The sequence below is a fragment of the Anolis sagrei genome, chromosome 1 (genome assembly GCF_037176765.1).
Source record: "Anolis sagrei isolate rAnoSag1 chromosome 1, rAnoSag1.mat, whole genome shotgun sequence".
In the NCBI taxonomy this organism is placed as follows: Eukaryota; Metazoa; Chordata; class Lepidosauria; order Squamata; family Dactyloidae; genus Anolis; species Anolis sagrei.
Genome location: NC_090021.1, coordinates 258,918,079 through 258,941,143, shown reverse-complemented (window position 1 = coordinate 258,941,143; position 23,065 = coordinate 258,918,079). Strand labels below are relative to the sequence as shown.

Genomic DNA, 23,065 nt, shown 5'->3' with positions numbered 1-23,065 from the left:
AATAAGCTATAGAGATTCAAGATAAGCAATATATGAATATGTAAATGTTAAAATAAAAATGAGAATATGGGTTTTAGTCATACTACAGAGATATGGTTTGAAGTTATCATGTATTTTTACGGGTATTTGTTATATCACTAATGTACCATAGACATTTTATTTAAAGGAAATGGAAGACTTGCTCTATGAAGACCTATATATAGTATCCCATCTTGTCTCAGAAAATGCTACATGAAAAAATAAATCCTGTTGTCAGTAGTGTGCCTTCTGGAAGAAAATAACAACTAGTAAGTAAAATATTAAAGGAGCCAGTGTGGTGTAGTGATTTGAGTGTTGAATTAACACTATCGGAGAACACAGTTTGAATCTCTGCTCGGCCACGGAAAACCACTGGGTGGCCTTGGACAAATCACATTCTCTGAACCTCAGAGGAAGGCAATGGCAAACCCCACCTGAACAAATTCTGCCAAGAAAATCACATGATAAGGTCACTTTAGGATTGCTGTGTCAAAAATAGCTTGAAGGCACACCACCACCACCACAACAACAACACATTCAAAAAGTTTATGCACAGGGTCAAAAAAGTGTATTCATGCTTCAGCTATATCAAAATGGTATACCATTTATCTTGCCATGGCTCCATCTACATCTTACTGACAAACAATAAATAAACAAAATAATGAAACCAAAGACATAGGATGCTACAGCCCTGCAACTGGTACATATACATCTGTAGCCATCACATATGTGTGTATTTTAACATGAATTGTATTTTAAATACATTTAAATGTTATATTTAAAACTCATACTACACTTATTTGCATTAATTGGAAGCATCCTGGCTTTAAATACATCATATGCATTGTCAAGTATTTCCATGGATACGAAAGGACTGTAGTCTGTAGATTAGTTAGTGTGCATTACTATGTTTCCAACCTGCTATTTTATTAATTTCATAAATATACAGGAAGAAGTGCAATGAAGTGTCAAGGGAAGCATTTCTAGATTCGGTTTGAATGCAGTCACTGTAAAGTAGCAATCTTCGAAATGAAATGTGAAAGCAGGTCAAACTGTCAATAAAGCCGAGTGGCCTGTATGAGTTATTACTTTTTAATAATGTAACTACTAAAGAAAGGCACTGGTCTTATACTGGCTTGGTTTCAATGCGAACAGCAAGTGCAATAGGAAATGAATAGTAAGTCAAATAATGTATAATACCAAAATAACACCAATAAAATGCTAAGCTGCAAGGCTTAGCATAACAATGAAAAACACTAATGGAACATAGTGCAGTTTGCTCATACTATGCATAGTCTAGAATCATGCATAATGTAACAGTGCAACTGCTAACAGCAGGCTCACACAAGATAATTTACACTTGTTTTTATGGACATGCGGAACTGATCTTTGAAGTCCCTAATGAGATTCTGCTTGGCCCTAACAGCATCCTGAGAGATTGTGCTGGGTTTTCTCCCCTGCATCCGGTACATATTTATAAAGTGGAATAGAGGCTCGTTTAAATTGCACATGTGGAGTCATGCCTGTTTTCCCACTCCGCCTCTGCCATTATCAAGGGGGTAGTTTCACACTGGGGAAAAATTACTGAACTCACCTACCAAGTGATTTAATTGTCTCTGCCACTTTTGCTAATGACTAACAAGGCCTGGATACAGCAACATAGCACAACTCTTTGTCCTAAATCTAACCTGTCTGAACTCTTCGTTTTGTGCTCTGCTGTTCTGATAAACTGATTGTGCAGCTACACATGACTTGGGGAAAGAAAATCCAAAATGTGTCTTAAAGATTTGGGGTTGATGAGTCCCCAGAAGTTAAGATGAGCAAAGATCCCATAACCAAACAACCTACCTGACTGGATATCCATGTAATCAATGCCTCCCATTTATTTGGAAGAAAAACATACAGTCTCCCAATCTAAGGTATGTCTATGCTGCTAAGGGCACAAATCAGCACAGACTCCCCTTAATCATTTTGTCTTATAAATTTTAAACATTTATGCAAAGAACACTGAAGTTCTATATTTTAACAATACAAACCTTTTCACAGAGTTTATATATTTTACTGCGGGGGAAACTTGGGAGATCTGTGATTTTGCTGTACCTCTTTGTAAAGCTAAACCAGGCAGCTATTTTTATAAATCTGGCTCTACTCTCCAAAAAGCAAATCTGTCAAGAAAAGAACTAATTCCCCTTTTATAAAAACCAAGGCAAAAGTATGATAGCTGGGACCCTACGCTGGTTGTGCAAGGCAGGTCTAAATTAATGAGGGGAACACATGCGCAAGACAGTGCAGCAAGTGAGAGACGCAGCTGCATCAGTCATGGCAACATTGTTTGCCAGAAAGGGGGAGAGGTAACATTTCTATCCCATTTGCCATCTTCATAAGCCGTTGTTTATCATTTTACATTAAATAATTCTAACGTTACTTCATCCTTATCTTCTCCAACCTGAGTTAAATTATTTCACTGCTATCCTGTTGCAGCTGCATCTCTCACTTGCTCTGCTGTCTCGTGCAAATCTTCCCTTCATTAATTCTGAGCTGTGTTGCGCAACTAGCATAGTGTAGGGTTCTAGCTATCATACTTTTGCCAAAACCAAGCCTCCATCTTGAACACGTTCTCATTTTCTCGTTGTTTCTAAATCTCAAATAGAATTTTTTTGAAAGATTTTGGAATTTCAGTTTGATGCTCTTTTGTAGGTTTGTATATTTTGTATACGTGTTAGTCAATTAGGTTTGTATGGCACTAGAGTTTGTTTGGTTTTTTTTTCCTTTCCTCTAATTTGTTTTGAAATTGTATTGAACACTTCTGTATTTTGATTTACTTCTTCCTTACATGTGTGTACATGTATACACATTTTTTAGATTTCATGTCTTCAGTAGTACTCTCTGTTTTGGGATATTTTACTGGAAAGTGTCCCGTACATTTGGTGATGCTGTATTAATATATGAGATGGAAGAAGTAGTAGTGGGTGCAGGGCTACGGTGAACCTTATAATAATTTATTTAAGCACTTTTAAAAAACCAGGAGTAGACAGCCATTTCTGGTTTGGTTTCCACACCCCACACATTTTAGAATAACGGCAGGTGACAAACTAGCCCCTTGATAACCACAGCTCACCTGTCTCTGTTGTGAGGAAAACATCTGCTACACAAATGGCCTTTATGAGCTGTCACATCTTTATTCAACTACACAAATATAGACAGTTTTCTTGTATAGACCATTTTCTCTCTTCCATGATGGAAAAATCAAAACAAGATGCATGCAAATTCTTGAAACAATCACCTAAAGTAAGGGGTGAACAGAGCCTTCTTAGCTTAATGGCTTTCATCTCTGTCCATCGCCACTGAATTGGAAGCATACAGGCCTGATTAACTCCTGAGGGTTTCATGTGCTTTAAGGCACATTACATGAGGGTTTGGTGGTTTAATTGCTGGAAAATACTTTTGTATTTGATATGATAAACACATACAATCTCAGCTTGTCTCCAGTACTAGCACTACAGTAATAACAAGCCATACTCATTTACTTTACAGTAGAGCAGGCTTGCCGTCTATCTCACAGGCAGATAATAAAAGTTCATACTCCAAGTATAACTGAAAATGCGGGATATGGGTAAAGAGCTATATTTAATGCCTGTTCTTTTCACTGGTTGGTTTCTCAATCTTTGAGGCCAGTTGGATCACCCTTCTTTCTCAATTCACTTTGTTTTCTGCCTAATGCTCCCCACTGGTGTTGTTCACCTTGCTATTTTACAACATTCCTTTAGTGTTTTATTAGGCAGGAGATGTGACCATCCCTGTTGCCCTCCACATAGCACCAAATGAAACAGCACAATGTATTTCATACATGATGTAAAATGTGGGCAAAACTTTATTTCAGGATGATGTTATTTACATTTCCTTGAAACCTACTTTTTGTCTGCACTGCATATTGAATGCAGAATTCTGACTGACTTCAAAGGCATTCAGATCAAACGTTTTAATTCTATCCTTGACAAAATAAACATCTCATAAGATTCAAGTCATTACTTTAAAAAATGGAAATGATTGTAACCTTTCTTTTAAAGAAAAAGAAGTAGCTCAAGACTACTTGCACACATACAGCACATGATTATCATTAAAGAAGACCAGGATCTCATTACCACCTGCATTTTGGACACAAATCAGAATGCATTATTTTAATCCTGACCATGTCTAAACTGCCATGGATCTTTGAACAACCCTATTCTCACTAACAGCATCTAGCCAACCCAAGGCTTAAAATACACACACACACACACCCTCTCTATACACACACACATATACCAATTGGAACTAAGATTGATTTCCCACTTTGCCCAGAGAAAAAATAATGCTCTACATATAAACATGCACCGAAGCAGTTTGTTTTTCCCGAAGGCTCAGAAATTATACTAACAGATAATTAATAACAAATAGTGAAAACTCTATGGATTTAAAGGTCTTCGTTTTGTTACCAAGCTGACATATCAGATTCAGAGATAAATAAAGGCAGTGCTTTTCTCCCCCATTAACACCATGGCAGTGTTAAGATCGGAGCAATGCAAAGCAGTCTGGCGAAACACAATCAAAGGTCACATTGCAAAAAACAAAACAAAAAAAAATATGAAATACCCCTGGAGGATTATTATCTCCTTTTTAATTCAGACACAGTGTATGAAAACTTGCACAGCTGCATTTGATCCAGGCTGCCTCATTATAATGATAGCAACCCCTGTAGACAAAGTACTTCTAGAAACTTCTACAATTGTGTAAAACAATCTCCAAAAGATTGTGATGATCTGATCTCTCATTAAATGCCTAAAAGTATTTGTTTTATTAAGTATTCTTGGTTATTTTTCAGTCAGTCATAATAACATATTTGAAATATAAATCACTATATAGCTTTTACAAAACCTGGCAAAACTCTTTCTCAAGACAAAAGAGAAAGACAATATGAGCATACATCATGACAACCCAGAATTCTTTAAAAAAATCTGGGTGGTTGAGAACAAGGTAGTGTGATGATTCATAGTTGATGACTGTTCCTTCTTTAAGAAGGACTAAGTACACTGTGAAGCCAGGGTGCATGTCCAGAGTCCAGAGGGCCCCAGCTGAACTGCCATCACCACAATTTGGTTACTGGAAGTTACTAGCCACCTTTTAGGGTTTGGGGATGGCTTCATATTTTTAGGACCACTATGAAACAACATACCATATTCCAGTAATCCAGGCAGTTTATGGTATTTATCAAAAATATCAAGGTACTCAGTGTACTCAGAGGTCCGGGATTCACAAAGGTGATCCATAGGCCACATATTTCCTATCCACAGATGGAAAATCCATCTATGATTTGCTTATTACAATGCCTATACTCAGCACTACAGCCTGTGTCTCCTCAGCAACTTGAAAGAATTAGCACATGATCCAAGGTATGCTTACTGGCTCCCCAATCTAATCAAGAGGATCAACACACTACTTTTAAGCAATTAGGAATGGCTCTCTGAGAAGCCTGGCTTATTGTAATATAAGAAACGCAGACATGTTCTTCAATAACTTAGACCAGTTTGAATTTTTTCCACTATCTCAGCTACTACTACAATGTTTATATTATTATTATTATTATTATTATTATTATTTTACTGACACAAAAATACAGTATGTCACAGCAAACAAGATCTATATGCTGGATTTCGTATCACAAAATCATAAGCCGAACACTTCCCAAGCATCTAGGACTGTATGATGTATTTTCGAATGATGCGCGCACATCCAAGTAAGGTGGCCTTTTGTAGTTGACAGATCGTGATTTTGTCAATGTTTATTGTTTCCAAATGCCAACTGCAATCTTTTGACACAGCACCCAGTGTGCCAATGACCACTGGGACCACCTGTACTGGTTTATGCCAGAGCCTTTGCAATTTGATTTTGACATCCTGATAACGGCTGAGTTTTTTCCTGTCGTTTTTCCTCAATACGACTGTCACCTGGTATGGCAACATCAATAATCCAAACATCATCATCATCATCATTATCAGCATCATCATTAACATCTATGCCAAGCCTCAATAACCAGTGACCTGGCAAGTGGGACACAGAGGGTCAATAAAAACCGTCTGACATAGCTGACTGCCAAGGTCTGCAAAAACAAAGCAGACCACAAGACATGACTTAGAAGCTATATCCAGCTGAAATGTAGTTTAACATCAGCGAGCCTGGTCTCGTCTTTTCTGTATAACAGACTGAAGGCTGATGTACAGCAATAACACTATTACTTCTCTACAAACTTGATAGAGTGGTTAACATTTCAGAGTGATGTGCTGACCTTGCTGTTCCCTAGTCACTCCATTCAATTCTTTGTACCGCACAAACAGCAAATGTGCAATGTTTTCACGAAATGCGAGACACACACACACACACACACACTTATGTATTTCAGCCCTCCACTCACTTTGCTTTGGGTAGGGGAAGAATGTGTTTAAAGCATACTGAAAGAGCATTTATTAGCTATTGTAATGCTCCGCTGTAAGAACAGTTCACTATTTTCCCTCATCTTTATTTCAAAACAAACAAACTAAACTAAAAACAAAGCAGACTTTTTTTTGAAGTTAAGCAATGCCTACGGCAGGAATGATAAATTCCACAAATGAAACAAAAGGCAATTTTAAAAGACTGGGTCAGATTCATAAGCAGACAAAATGGAGCAGTACTATCTTAGCTGCAAAATGACACAGCAATACTTTGAAAATTGTATGGCATTCTCAAGAGCTGTAAAAGCCACTCACAACTCACTGCTTAGTCCTAAAAATCTGCAGCATAAGGACTCCTAAGACTAACAGCTTCCTGAGTTGTCAGACATTGTTTCATTATTGACCTTACATTATTTCCTACCTTTGTTATATCAATCTACCATAGTTTTTTGTCTCTCTATACCGCATTTGGTAATACATTTATCCCTGTGAATCCATTTATCCCACTGTGTGCATAGATGTATCCACTGGTGTTTGGTTCCAGGACTCTCCATGGATACCAAAATCTGTGGATACTCAAATCCTATTATATGCTATGGTGTAGTAAAATTGTGTCCCTTAAAGAAAATGATATGTGCTGGAGAGAGCCTAAAGACCTATGAAATAGCAGGGTGCTATAGCAATGTACCTAGCAAAACCAAGAGTTGCTTTTGGGAATATATAATTCCAGCAAGGTTGGTTGGATTCATGGATGGCAAACCCTCACATAAAGAGGACTGACTGTATGTTGGAATTTATAGCCTTCTTCAAGCCTCCTCTAGGAATTTGTTTATCTATAATCCTGTTGCTTACTTATTGTATGTATGTTCTGATATGCAGCTTTCTTTCATTGTTCTATGTTTTTCTGAGAAGTTGTGGGAAGGCCTGTAGACCACATGATCTGCTCTGGAAGGAGCACAGACTTCTTTAGACTGCTGTTTATTGTGTGAGAAATGTTCTGACCAGATGGGACAGAAACTATTTCAAACATATATATAACTGACTGATAAGTTGTGTACCTGTGTATGCTGAACAAATGAAGGTTGTGAGTAAATCAAATATGTTATTTTTATGAAAGTCTACTTTATTTTGTCTCATGAGTGCATAATATAAAACAAGTTGTTTTATGGCAAAGTAAATATATTTTTGGGCACTGAAAAACACTTCTGAAGAACTGCTATTTTTATTAACTGGCATATTCTATTCTCTGTTTCCTAACAGATCAGAAAAAACAGGTCATTCAGTCTAACAACCAAAGCCAATTGCCTTGCATGATTATATTTTTTGCATACCACTTGAGAAGATTCTACTCAAATGGGGTTGTGGCTCTTTTTCTAAAAGGTTATGATCTCTAAAAGGTCATGCTTTTCTAAAATTGTATCTCAATGCTAACTCCATGTGGTATGTTCTAAACACTCAGGATCAGTGCCCCTAATTTCAAAATTATCAAAGTTTCTAGGGAAGGCAGAGAATTCAGTCATTTTTCTTGGGTTTCTGAACTCAGGAGGACCAGTTCTACGCCTTGATATTTCTCTCCATAATCAACCTGTATTCCCAATCCTCCTATCAAAAGGCCTCAGAACAACAAAACAATACAATGTATAATCAATTGTTGCTATTGTTGTGTTCCTTGAAGTCAGTTCTGACTTATGGTGATTCCAAGGTGATTTTTTTTTTAGCAAGATTTGTTTGGAGGGCATTGGTTTTTGCTTTCCTCTGCAAGAAAATGATTTGCTGAACCTCACCCCCAGCAGGATTCCATAACTGACCTGAGATTTAAACCTTAGTCTCCAGAGCAGTGGTTCTCAACCTGTGAGTCCCCAAGTGTTTTGGCTTAGAACTCCCAGAAATCCCAGCCAATTTACCAGATATTAGGATTTCTGGGAGTTGAAGGCCAAAACATCTGGGGACCCACAGGTTGAGAATCACTGCTCTAGAGTCATAATCCAAAAAGCACTACACCATCCTCACTCTCTTATAATCAATAAATGGAGGAAATACAACCATCAATTTCTAAAATCATGCCATGTGTTCCAGCTTTTATAGTATGTCAGTTGGGGACTATTTACAATATTCTCTACAAATCAGATCTGAAAACTAAGGTCTTGTCAAAAACTAAGGTCTTGCCAAGTGGAAGACAGATAAGAGAAAAAAGCTTACGAATAACCACTTTCAATGTGTTGGCTTCAGCCCATTGAACACACCAAGTCAAAAACTATTCACGAAGCAAAGTAACTGATAATATTTCCCCAAGAGTCATTGAGGGGTGTCAGTTAGAGTAGGTTTTCATTCTACAGATGGCCAAAATATAAAGAAAATCCAAATCTCTTTCAGAAGAGGCATGCTAGCAATAGATAACAATAATCCAGATCACAACTCTAGGTTCAAGTAAACTAATTTTAGTAACTGCTCGCTTATCTCTCAAGATTCCCGAAGTCTTTGCCCTTGATTCTCTTGCACCCTCACAATATAGCCCCCTTGGTACTATTGTTCAATAGAAAATTATTCTATGTTCTTCAGAATGACTATTCTTGATATTATATGAGGGCCATAATTGTATGCATAATTGTCAGTTTAAATGGGAAATTTACATGTGAGCAGATAGTATACAACTGTAGCCAAATAGGTTGCCATTTAGTAACTGAAAGGCTAGAGACCCAATGTTCTTGTTTTTAACCACTGAGCACATTTATTCAGTTCTTTCTATTCATTTTCCAAGCAACGTAAAATTCATTTAAACAGGCCAGTTCTTGTTTATTCCATAAGGGCACTTCTTGTCACACTTATGCATTTTTGTTTTATGAGTTATTCCCTCTCTTGAGAACTATTATATAATTCAAAAGGGCTTGCAGTACTAATAAGGTCATTGTATTGGTTGGTTTTTTGATGTGTGCTACACAATAAAAATAACAGCACACAGCATATATGCTACTTTACTATATCATATGAGGCCATATAGTTCATGAGAAAATGAAAAGTTACACATGGGTATCCTCTGTGGTCAAATACAAATAAGGGTTGCCAATAAACGGAATACATGTATACTTCAGTTAACAATGTACAGGTGTTCATGAGCATTACATCTTTTGAAGGAAATTTGGTACTTTTCAATGTGTTCCATGGCTTTTTTTCTTTTTCTTTTTACAATCAGGGCTAACAATGTGTATGTGCACATTGTTAGCCCTGATTGTAAAAAGAAAAAGAAAAAAAGCCATGAAACACATTGAAAAGTACCAAAATTAAATCCAGCCAGACGGAAAGTAAAACAGTGCACTGGACAAGCTAAAAAGAAGCTTTGTTGAATGAGGCTTTCTTAATTGAGGTATGCTTGTAGTATTTTATATCAAAGGAAAGCAACTTTCTTAAAAATGATTCGGGGAATAAAATTCAACTCATACCTGAGAACTAAGAAAACCTTAAACACAATATGCAAAAATCAAATGCAAAGACTACAGATACCTGTGAATAAGCTAACAGGTTAGAAAACATAGGAAGCTGCCCTTTGCGGAGTCAAATTACTCATGCATCACCCACATCTGGGCTTATGACTATGAAGACCCCCCTCAGTTTTCGTAGTCATATTTTTTTTCATAGCATATAAAAGTCTCCAAAAAGCTATGAGAAAAAAGTCTTTTCTTTACCCCTTAAACACAGAAAAGCAAATAAGCTTCAACATTAATAGCACAGACCAATATTACAACCCTCATGAAGCCTGACTTTATGCAGCTGTAATAAACCATTTCCCATTGCCCTACCCCCACCCTTTGTTGATCACTACTTCCAATTCTCTCTGATTTCTCTATGTCTTCTGTTGTTAAATTATAGATTACTAAAGCATCAGGGCTGAGATTTGCCCTCTTGCAAAGTGCTAGGGACACTGATGGCAAGATACAAATAACTAAAACCAACAACAAAAGATAACCTAGCCAATCACATATTAATGCTATTTTGTGGTAGAAAGGAAGGATACAAACGGGGTAAAAAATAAATATCTGCAAAACATTGACTGGGAACATAAAGAATAAAGAATCCTCTTTGTTTTATCCTGAAATTCAATCGCAGGCAGCCAAGGAACCAAACAGAAAAGCAAATCCAATGTGCAAGGAGATGGCTGTAAAGAATAGGTGCGGAAAACAACACTTAGGAAGAAGTTGATAGGTAAATTCAGAATTTCCTGTATTCCTCTCAAGGGAAGCAGCGATGCTAGGCTGCTGATGTAAAAACAACAGCACATCTTAGAGATGGCCTGGAGTTTCTCTCAGATATGGGCTAATGCCTGGGCCCAGGGGGTTTCTCAATCCCTGGAACGATCATGAATGAAGTATATTTTGGAAATATAGTAGTTGCTACTCACAACTAAGTGAAGTGCGAGACTGAACAGTTGTAGATAGCAATTACTACAGTTCCAAAATTTGCTGAGTCCCTTGTACCTAGAGAGGTTGGGAAATGGGCTACAATTGAAAAATATACACCTGAGCTCACCCCCTTGAAATGAATGGGGATATGTTCGTAAAGTACACATAATCAGAATATTAAGAGGGCTTCTAAATACTTGCCATTCCAAATGCTGAAATGCAAATGACTATATACATGGAGTGCGACTACTGACACATTTAAGACTGACTACAACTTAAATGTAGGGACTGTCAGTCATTCATATCTTTATGTATAAATAGGTCAGAGACACATAACATCGGAAGCAAAGGACTACAACCTGAAGCACTATGAAATGTCTAGGTTCTTTCTGTTTTTGCGAGGCACTTCTGATTTATGACAATGCCAATGGGAAGCTATCATTGGTGGTGGGGGGGGGGGGGGGTGACACATATCTAGGGGAACAAAATTCCTATAAATTATAATAGGAATATAAAATTCCTATGAAATAGAATAGGTGGTGATGGGGGTAACACATATCTAGGGGAACAAAATTCCTATGAATTATAAGAGTATGTTTTTGTACATTTCCCTTGAACCACCCTAAAGTTTTTTTTTTATTCAACAGAATGAGGGGAAAAATTATATTTGAGCAGAGATGTTCACAATCTGCAGACTGCAACATACACAACCTGTGGCTAACATGACACGTTTTCACTCACCATCATACCAACCAGAATTCTTATTGCCTCCCTAAAATTAAGACCCTAACAAATAGGTGTGTGAGAGAGAACACATGTATGCACTGTCAAGTCACCTGTTGATTTATAACAACTCCGTGAATCTTAGGCATAGAATCATTGGAGGTGGTTTTGCCAGCCTTTTCCCTCTGATTTATAGCCTACCTACAACACCTAGAATTCACTAGCAGTCTCCCATCCAAATACAAAGCAGGGTTTATCTTGCTTAGCTCCAAGATTATACAGGATCTGGTGCCTTATAACTCCCTTTAAATCTTAACATGATTTAAAAATTAAATAGAAAACGGCCTAAACAGGAGGACAAGTGGCGTACTGTGAATAAATCAGGTTTCATCACAAGCATCATCTTGGATACAATGTCATTTTAATTTGGGTATCTTGATTCATTGAGTTGCTGTTGCTTTGTTAAATAAGTAAACAAAAATTCCCTCAAAACAATTATATAGTTGGTCTTTGGTATCCGCTAAGGTTTGCTTCCATGACCCCCTGTGGATGTCAAAATCCAAGGATGCTCAAGTTCCATCAGTACAATGGCATAGTGAAATAGAATCCCTTATCTAAAATGGCAAAATCAATTAATTTTTTATTTAAAAATATTTTCAAACTGTGGATGGTTGAATCTGTGGATGCAGAGTATGTCCGTAGCTAAAATGAGAAAGTAAAAAAAAACACACACACATTTACCCTGTGCTGGTTTAATCCTAAACAAGTGGAAGGACAGAAATAATGCAAATGTAAAATATCACACAGAATGAAGATTTCCTACTAATGACATGTGACTCATCTGCATGCTGTGAAAGTTCAAGGTGATCTTGGGCACAATAGGATCAAATCAGTGCTTGGGTAAAACAGGAGATATACCAGGTATATTGGGAAAGTGATGAAGCATGGGAGATTAGAGTGTATTTATTTCCAGATCAAAGCATATGAGACCTGAAGAGAGATCAAGTTCCATTAGTGGTTCTCTCTCAGGAAAAAACAACAACACAGCACTGATTTTCCATTTGAATTCACATATAAACTTCGGTTATATCCCTTTGGCCATTGTGAGCCAGAACTCATATTTTGAACAGCCAATGTAGAATAGTTTGGGAAAAAGTAGCCCCAGAGAAATAAAGGCCTACTATTAGTAGAAATCCTCTCAGAAGTTATGCACTTCTTCATCCTAACTTATAATCAAATCTTGTTTTAGTATATGATGGGATGAGGGAAAAAGTCATTCAAACAAGGAAGAACCATTTGAAAATGAAACTTCAATTTTAGAAAGTGAAGCTGTGCTCAGAACACTTGGGAGAAATAAATCACCAGGAACAGATTGCATGCCAGCAGAGCTACTTCAAGGTACAGAGACCAATCTACTCTAGTTCCAACTAAAATCTGTCAACAAAGAAAACAATGCACTCAGTAAACATCTCAATCCCCAAGAAAGTGACACCAGGGTTTGTTTATTTATTTATTTATTTATTTATTTATTTATTTATATTATTTCTATCCCGTCCATTTCAGCCCAAAGGTGACTCAGGGCGGTATACACAGTCGGCACAATTCGATGCTGAAACAAATTACATACATTGATAAAGCAAAAACATCAAGTGCAATTAAACATAAACGACAGTGCATAATAAACAATTTAAAAAGAAACTATGGTTTGCATTAACCACAGGATCATTGCATTAATTTCCTATGCAAGAAAAAATATTTCCAAAATTCTACAACATACTTTTACCATATATGAAGAAAGAGATGCCAGGTATCCATGCTGGCTTTGGGAAATGGAGGAAACGCTCACTAGGGATATATTGCAAGCATACATGGAATAATGGAATGTACCAAAGAGATTCAGAAGAAAATCACCCTGTGCATTATAGTGAAGCTGTTCCTTGTGTAGACCATGAAAAAAATATGAATTATTCTTAAAGAAATGGGTGTGCCACTACATTGGAATGTCCTTTACTCAGTACAAGAAGCTACCATGATGACAGAATGCAGACAAATGGAATGATTTCCAACCATTTAGGGTTAGGGCAGGATGTATTTTGTCACCCTCTTTATTTAACCCATACACTGAACATGCCATATGTAAAGTGGATTACCTTGGAAGAAAGGAGGCTTGAAAACTAAAAAAAAGAACATCAATGATTTCAGATATACAGATTTTTTTTTGTGGTGTCAGGAGTGACTTGAGAAACTGTAAGTCACTTCTGGTGTGAGAGAATTGGCAGTCTGCAAGGACGTTGCCCAGGGGACGCCCAGATGAATCGATTTTTTTTTATCATCCTTGTGGGAGGTTTCTCTCATGTCCTCGCATGAGGAGCTGGAGCTGATAGAGGGAGCTCATCCACCTCTACCCAGATTCGAACCTGCGACCTGTCGGTCTTCAGTTCTGCCGGCAGAGGAGTTTAACCCACTGCGCCACCGGGGGCTCCAGATATACAGATGACACTATACTACTAGCAGAAAATAGGAAGGACTTGGAATGTTTACTGAAGAATGTCAAGGAATAAATGCCAAAGTTTCTCTACCTTGGTTCTGTCATTAATCGGACTGGAGATTGCAGTCAAGAAATCAGAAGAACACTAGGACTTGAAAGAACTACTATGAAGGAACTAAATATATAACTGAATACCAAAGTCAGGATGGTCCATACCATTGGGCTTCCAATGTCCAAATATGATTATGTAAAATAAACAGAGAAGAAAGCAGATGGGAAGAGAATGAACTCATTCAAAATATGGTGCTGTAGAATTCTTCTCCAGATATCCTGGACTGCTAAAAAAAATAAGCAGTGTCTTAGGGCCAATCAAGCTTGAACTCTTCCTAGAAGCCAGTATGGCTAAACCTGACACATCATGAGAAGGCATGACTTAATATAAAAGACAATTATGTTTGGTAAGTGAGAAGGCCATAGGAAAAAGGGAAGACCACCTTCCAAGTGGACTGACTAAATCAAGGAAACCATAGCCCTGAGTCTGAGGGGCTTAACAGAGATCAATTGCACTGTTCACAACTTCCAGCATCCCAGGGCAAGATTATCAGAACCAAATACATAGGTTTAGCCACTTATGTTATACCCAACCTATAAATGAAGCAACATCTACACAAGTCAGGAAGGCCTTGGAAGTATGAGATCCAGTGCTCCAAAGAAACATCAGAAATCCTTTGAAGACCATGTTGGTTTGTACTTTTTAAAAAAAATAACAGTGTAATAAAAAATAAGGTAAAGTCTTCCACTTGACATTAAGTGTAGTTGTGTTCGACTATGGAGTGTGGTGCTCATCTCCATTTCTAAGCCAAAGAGCCAATGTTGTCCATAGATGCCTCCAAGGTCATGTGGCTGGCATGACTGCATGGAGCACCTTTACCTTCCTACCAAAGCAATGCCTATTGATCTACTCACATTTGCATGTTTTTGAACTGCTAGGTTGGCAGAAGCTGGGGCTAACAGCAGGAGCTCACCCCACTCCCGGATTCAAACCACCGACCTTTCAATCAGGAAGTTCAGCAACTCAGCGGTTTAATCTGCTGTGCCACCAGGGGCTCTTCGGTGTAATAAAGCAAATCAATAAAAAGATCTGACAGTTCAAACATTACTGATGCCATATAGTCACTAAAGTTCTATATATCTGTATTCCTCTGAGTTTTCTATTAACTTTTCCCAAATCCTGTTTACAAATCTGAAAATGTAAAGCATCTGAAATGTTTGTATGTAGGAAAGACTTGTTAGTGTGAATGTACAGAATTCTCAGCTATGTTTCTATCTAGTCATCTTTATTATTATAAAAGTTAATGAACGTTCTCATGCAGACAGATGTTTTTTGTTTTTACTAATTTTATCACTCTTCTTCCAAAAGGTTAAGGGAGTCCTTGGAATCTCAGTTTGCCATGTATTCACAATGAGGGTATGCATAGGTTAAGCTAAAAGAGACTAGCTGATTCAACAAGCTAAATGTTTCATATTTAATTTACATTTCACCTTTCCCCCTGTAAAGGATCTAAGACAATCCTTCTAACAATTTTAGGGAGAGAGCTTTCTCTCAGTTCCATTTGGTGAGGCTCAGGATGCAGCCCTCTCAATGGGACTCCCTACCCAATGAACTAGGCAGGTCTCCTCCCTACATTCTTTTCAACTGGGGACAAGGACCATGTTATTTAAACAGACCTACAGCTTTTAATTGCAAGTAGCAGATGAATCTTCTCATAGGGTATGCTATATTATTGTCATTACAATAACTGTTTTGAACTGTTTTAAGTTTGCTTTTTTTAAAAAAAGAATTGTTATTGTTCCAACTTCATTTTGTATTTACTCACACTGTAAACCACCTTGGGTTCCATAGCAGAGAAGGGCAAGTTATAGCACACATACTCATGTATAAGTCAACTTCATGTATAAACTGAGGGCAGATTACGGGGTCAAAATTATGGATTTTGATATGATCTCTGGAAAAGTTGGGGATCATTCCATGGAAAGAAAAAAAAACATGAGCTCCATCTCAGAGGTGCCACCGATACATCCACCACTCTGATTAGATAAGGGGATGGTTTATTTTAAAATAAAAGTTAAGGAACAGTACTCTAAACTGCCATCTACTTCTCTGAACAAAGTGGCAAAAAAGCCTAGGCTGTTCCAGGACAACCTTTTAAAAAACACTAACTCCCTTTACTCACCCAGTACACTACTACTACTACTTACAGCAACTGGTAGACTTTTATTGGATGGGTGACAAGTTAAGCAAGCCTGTTCAAGTGAACCTCAACTCCAGTTCAAAATCCAAAATTATTAGTATGTATTATGCTGTATTATATCATATTATATTTTAATAATGGCATTACTTTTTCAATCTTATGGAACCAGGGCAGTTTGCAAAATTTAATTCTAAAACACACTTTAAGGACTATGGTTGCATGTATTTGTCTGTCTCAGGATTCCTGTCAACTTATGGTGACCCATGAATTTCATAGAGTTTTCTTAGGCAAGAAATACTCAAATGTGGTTGCTTCATCTGAAATGTAGCTCTCAGCATCTGGTATTTGTTAGCAGCCTCCCATACAAGTACAAACCAGGGATGATCCTGATTAGGTTCCAAGATCAGACAAGGTCTGGTGCCTTTAAAGTGTTTAGGCCCTGGACCATGAGCATTTATTTATTTATTTATTTGCAATATTTATATCCCACCCTTCCCAACCACAAAGGGGACTCATGCATTCTTAATAATTAAATGACTAAAAATGAACAAATTCTTCCCAAAAGAGAAACTATATGCCCGTTTTTAAAAAGAATATATCTAACTTATAGAGAAATTCAATTGACAAAGAAATTGTTAAACAATCTAAAAGAGAAAGAAATATTTAGGACAAGAATTCTACAATTAGAATGCAAGTCTTCTTTTAATTCAGCACCACACAATATCACAACCTTCAAATAATTTTTGAAGTGTCTTGAAGGGTGGTGCTGCTGATGTAGAATTTAGGGATTAGCTGTACATTATTTTTAAATCTGTCTAATAAAAATCTGACACTCCCTCTCACTTGCTTTCCTTTTCTAAAAAATAAAAATAAAAACACCCACCTCAACACTTGCTGGCACCATGGCCATATCATTGAAACATTCACCCTATCCAGTTATTGAAAAGTGGCTTATTTTTTCTCAGTTCTCTTTATAGGAAGAACATATCCATTTTGGGGGTTGCTGTGTAACCTATGTTTTGCACAAAATGCCACTGAAATGACAGAATAACAAAACAATACCAAGCAAAATGACCACCAAATACCTACATAACAAGAACACATGATGGAAACATTGAAATAGCTACATTTTTATACATTGGCTCAGTCATTAATCAAGATGAAGACTATAGTCAAGAAATCAGAAGAAGACTAGGACTTGTAAGGGAAGCTATGAAAGAACGTGAATAGAGAAAGAAGGACACATTACAGATGCCCTGATAAAGTTACAGGGTTTCATTTGCCAAACTTAAACAGGGCATTTGCTTGCTAGAACTTCTGGAGATCTCATTCATAAGGCTGTCATAAGTCAAAGCAAATGTGACTGCAAATAACAACTGCAATCAAAAACAACACTGTAGAGGCCTTATTTTGAAGACAAAACACTGGGAGAAAAGCCTTAACCCTTCCAAGAGCAACTATTTTCTCTGCTGAACACAAACCATTCTGACCAAACCCTCATAGGTAACATTTAGTAACATTCTTTCCAAAAACAAAGCTGGAGCTCCATATAGAAAATGCAGCTTTTTGTAGCAGTTGATGAACTACAACAGGAACCCCCTCCCTCCCCCCATATACACACACAATCTACTTATTTAAAACTCTATTAAACATGCTAGCATCCTAGTCAAGAAAAAAAACATTACTGCATGTGCATTTTAGTTCAAAGATCACTGAAAGCCAAGGTTGGCAAGGACTGGATCAAAATGCAAGGCAAGTGCACTGTCCTACACATAAGATGCACAACACCTGATTCTGAACTTTTAATGGAAACTACATTCTATACATTACTCAACCACTCTTGGAGTAGCCTCCTGAAATGCAAAGGACACACATGGTGCAATACTTGCTAAGACTCAATAAACAACAAAATATTTCAAGGCTATACTTGAAACTGCAGAGATACTTAATAATGTTGCACTCATGGATACATCAATATAATTCCATCCATATTTGTAGAAGCACAATTAAGCCTCAAATGCAACACTATCCCTCCTATCTGTCATCTTCCATGGTACTGGGAATAGGCTTTCCTAGCCTCCTGAAGCAGATTTCTAGGGCTGCTGATGCTGCAGGAAGTAGGAAGAATTTTTCCCTCCCACTGTCACAAAGTGTAAATAGCTTCTGCAGATGGAAACCCAGTCTTAGAAACTGACCCAGGTGACTTTTATTCAGTAACTTATTATCAATAGAGGTGATTTGAATTCACTTCTACTGAGGTTTCAATATGTCAGGACCCTACATTTTCTCTTTGCCCAATTTCCACTGTTGAAAAAGACTGACAAATTCCATCTGTCATATCCAAAAATACAAAACTATTTCAGAAGATGTTGAATTGTTGTGTTATGTACTGTATTTGAATAAAGAAAATAGACTGATAGCCAGGTGCAACAACCAGCTAAAACAGTAGCTCCCAACCTTTTTTTTTTTTTTTACCAGGGACCACTTTGACCAGGGAACCACTCTCTAACATTAGTACCAAAAGGGGTTACGAACCAGTTTTTGGTCAACTTTAGATTTGGTTTGGAGTGCTGATTCAAAAAACTGCATTGGCTAGATCACATCAGCTCTAGTTTTTGATACAGAACATATCCCATGGTCAGAGACAGAAAAGGAGTGACAGACAGCACAAAGGGCATGGAAATAAAATAAAATAAATAGAGGACGGAGGCTCATGGACCAGATTTTCGACTGGTGGTCCACGGCCCACAGGTTAAGAACCATTGAGCTAAACAACATTTGTTATAGTAATGGCCTTTGATTCTATCCCCCCTATTTCATCATTATGTAAGCCATGTAAAAGGGCAAACTTGAAAAACTTCCAGCCTTTTTTGTTCTGAACTATATTCTCTGGCACCCTCACCATACACATATACCCAACACCAGACTGCATTTGAAATTCACAGAACTTTCACAGAGGCTCTTGAACACCATGCCCTAACTGCACACTTCTTGGGTAATGATCATTAATTTTAGTTCTTTTACAGTTTCATTATATTACTTAAGTGATTAAACATGTGTGCATGTTGCCCTTTCAATCTGATTAATAAAGAGCTCTGCACAATTTGAGGGCTAGCACATTATTCCTAATTCAACAAAAGTTGGTTGGAAAAAGGAAAATCCCCTCATCTCATATTCTGTATCTTTTAGCGAAGACAGTTCAATGTAAAAACATGTTTTAGAATTAATACTAGACAAAACTGACTGAATAAAGTACCACATCCACTTTAGGTCAATATAAAGTCAAAAGCTGCCCATTTCATTATTTAACTTACCTGTCAAACCATTAGGAGAAAAAAAGATATTAACTAAAAATAGCTGATAGATAAAATGCCTGACAATATATTATCTGGGGGGAAACAGTGGAGAAGTCATGGGAAGGAAATCTAGATTTTAATAATTCACTTAGTTCTTTAAAAACTGTTTATGTGTGCACAAATATCATCTGAGCTCACAAAAACCACAATACCAAAACATAGCAGGCTGGGCAAAGGCGCCTTTTGCTCTGCCTTTGTTGGTTTAAGTTCAGGTCATAAACATTATTTTAATGCAGCATTTGTATTTCTTGGGGCTAACAGTTCAGCAGTCTCGAAATCCTTTGTCTTCCTTCTTGTAAGAGGAATGCAGCATGCGGCACACACTCCCCTTACAACAAGAAGGACAAAGGATTCAGTGATCAGGAGACAATTAGTCCCAATTAGGCCTATTTCGCAGCTGAGTGCAGAAGGGTGGAGGAAGGGAGCTCACATTTTCAAGAAATATGTCCCTTTGGCAAGTTCCAGTGAAATCAATAAGCTACAAGTCTGCTAGGAGGCATTCAGCTCACAAAACGACACCGAGGCTTCACCAAGCCCCTGACATTTGGACTCCCCACTGAACTAATTTGCCTGATTAACCATGCAACAAATTTGGGAGGGGGGATTGTCACCTAATTTATAGTGGAGGATAGCAATAATTCTGGAGCTGCCAAGTTTGCCATCAGCACATGGATAAAGATTTCCAAACCACAATTCATGCAATCATTGTGTGAACATTCCTACTCTGGTTTGAAAAGATTTTTTTCCTAAGCCATCTAAGAAGTTTGAAAAGATTGTCACAATAAATGTTAAAAGAATTGCAACTTTTTAAAAAGTTCTAGCTCTAGTTTTGTTCTACTCTCACTGTATTAAACCACTGGGTTAATACTCTGAAGCAACTGTCCTATTCCAACTGCTAAGTGTAGAATATCCAGAGTGGGGGGAGCAGGGGGAGACACTTCACCTTGATTTGCCTTCCAAATATGTACAAGGGCAGCCAAATTATGTGAACAAAAGGCATGTAAAATTTATGGCATTCCATCTGGTGATCCAATTGCAAAATGATTAAGTAACGTTCAAAAATCAAGGTGAATGCACTCATGTTACTTACATGTGTACATGTGGAGGCTGGAACCTGCTCTGGTTAATGTTGTAATGTGTGAACGCCTGGGTTGGATTTGAACTGTATTCATCCACTGAAATGGTAACTTTGCCTTGTGAAGGAATTCCATGAGCCATGCTTCCTCTTTATAGACATGAGCAACTTACAACTTTCCAGAGCAAAGGACGGAGGTGGGCATTGTGTTTCAGCCAACGTTGTAACTTAGAGATGTCCTCATGAACTCTGCAGACGTCTAGAAAAATACAGAGAAGTTTGTAAATTTGAAGCTCCTTTTAGGAACTGGGTTCAACCAAGATAGTCATGATCTCCAATTAAAATGCACACTGTATCAATGTTAATAACAACCATGTTCTAGGAATATCAACTTGTGAGTAGACAAAACAGATTTTGGTGACAGCAAGGCAATGACCGTAATAATTACAAACCTAATGGGTAATGGTGTTTTCTGGAAGAAGTAATATTCTAAATAACATTATCCAGCTTAGTATATTGGTTTACATATCACAGTTAGAAATAGTAAAATACTATGATTATGCTGAAATTAGTTTATTGGAATATTTGCAAAAATGTAAAGGGAATAAAACATAGATTCCATATATCAGACACAAACGACTATATATCAAAGAACAGTATTTTTAGAATGCATATATCAAGGGCTTTATTTTTCTTTTGTGGAAGTGTAAATGTTGCTCAGCTTCACTGACTGACTCATCCTCTGCATTACATATCAGTTCCATTTCTAGTTGGGAAAAATTAAATTCATTACAACTAGTTTAACATTGTGGTTCACAAAAGGATTAATTACAGTACAATAAGTCAGACAACTACAGATAAGTGGGTGACTTATATGGAAAATTTTACAGGGGAAAATACAGAACTAGATTTTTTTTTCCATTGAACTTTTCTGCTGGTTTGCACCCCACACCTCTGAGGAATAACCAAAACAACCTCAGTGGGAATTATACATGTAAGACGACCACAGAATAGTAAAGAAATGGAACTGCATAACATGCAAGAGGTCTGGTCTGTCCACTGCCTGGCTGAACATGAATGACTCTGTGGCACAACACTTTTCTCCAGCTAATTCTTACGCTGAAATATTATTGTTTTATTTTAATATGCTTCAAGACATTAGGAGTTTTCTTAAAATCTTCCTTTTCGTCCCAACTACTCTAAATGAACAATTGGCAGGCTATTCACTATCTTAAAGAAGGGTACAGGTAAAGGTTTTCCCCTGACATTAAGTCCAATAATGTCCACTCTGGGGGTTGGTGCTCATCTCAATTTCTAAGACGAAGAGCCAGCATTGTCCATAGACACGTCCAAGGTCATTTGGTCAACATGACTGCATGGAATGTGAAATACTTTCTGAATTTTTCTTAACCCATAAAACTTAGAACACCTTTTATCGACTATGACTATAATTCTTCCGCTCATTCTTCCTCCAAACATTTTCATTTTGTACAGATCTTCAAGTTGCCTGTGACTTATAGTGATCCCATGACTTTCATGGAAGACTCAGAAATGGTTTTGACAGTTCCTTCTTCTGAAATATGGCCAATAGTGTGTGGTATTCAGTTATGGTCTCCCATCCAAGTACCAATCAACACTAACCCTGTTCAGTTTCCAAGCACAGGCAGCATTTGGTGCCTTTTGCTGACCCTCATTAGAGTGTATAAAAAGAAGGTCCTTCTAGTACTACAATGAACTGCAACCAATATTCCAATTAATTAAATTCAATGTATTTAACACAAAGTTGGTATAGTAGTAGTATTACTATGTACCAATATTCATCATTTCATGAGGTCAATGATCACATAATAAAAGATATAATATAAATCTGTCACATGGCCATGTTTGCAATAGTTCTAGCCATTACATCTCAAAGTGTAACAAAAAAAACCTAAAACAATCAAAATGTGGGAGCGGATTCTGTACAAAGTAAAAGCTAACAAGGCTGAAGCGTTCTGATGTGGGGGAAGTAGATAAATACATTGAATCCAAGGTTTTAGCTAGAACATTATAAAATGTACAAAAATTGTAAGAACTATATTCTCCCCACTTCCATAATACTGGAATTCAGGGTCACTCAACAAAACCAATTGACAGTACATTGAAAACAGTCATGAATTACCGATTCCGAACACACTACATTCCTTGACTAACAGAATTCACAATTAAATGTGGTAACGGGTTCAATAGATTATGTCTATCAACTACTAGCAGATTTAAGCCCTTAACAAAGCATTCATATTTAGAAGACGT

The 23,065-nt window shown here is 37.3% G+C and overlaps 1 protein-coding gene across 3 annotated transcripts in view; it reads right to left on the bottom strand.

Moving 5' to 3' along the window:
* MPPED2 (metallophosphoesterase domain containing 2) overlaps positions 1-23,065 on the bottom strand; it is a 166,455-nt gene that overhangs the window by 136,376 nt on the left and 7,014 nt on the right. For 2 of the 3 annotated variants that reach the window (XM_060766194.2, XM_060766203.2), the window contains exon 2: positions 20,947-21,032. In XM_060766194.2, the coding sequence (XP_060622177.1) occupies positions 20,947-20,978 (32 nt within the window). In that variant the 5' untranslated portion in view covers positions 20,979-21,032. Of the gene's footprint in view, positions 1-20,788; positions 21,033-23,065 lie in introns of those variants that run through there. The other variant, XM_060766186.2, reaches the window with a different exon arrangement.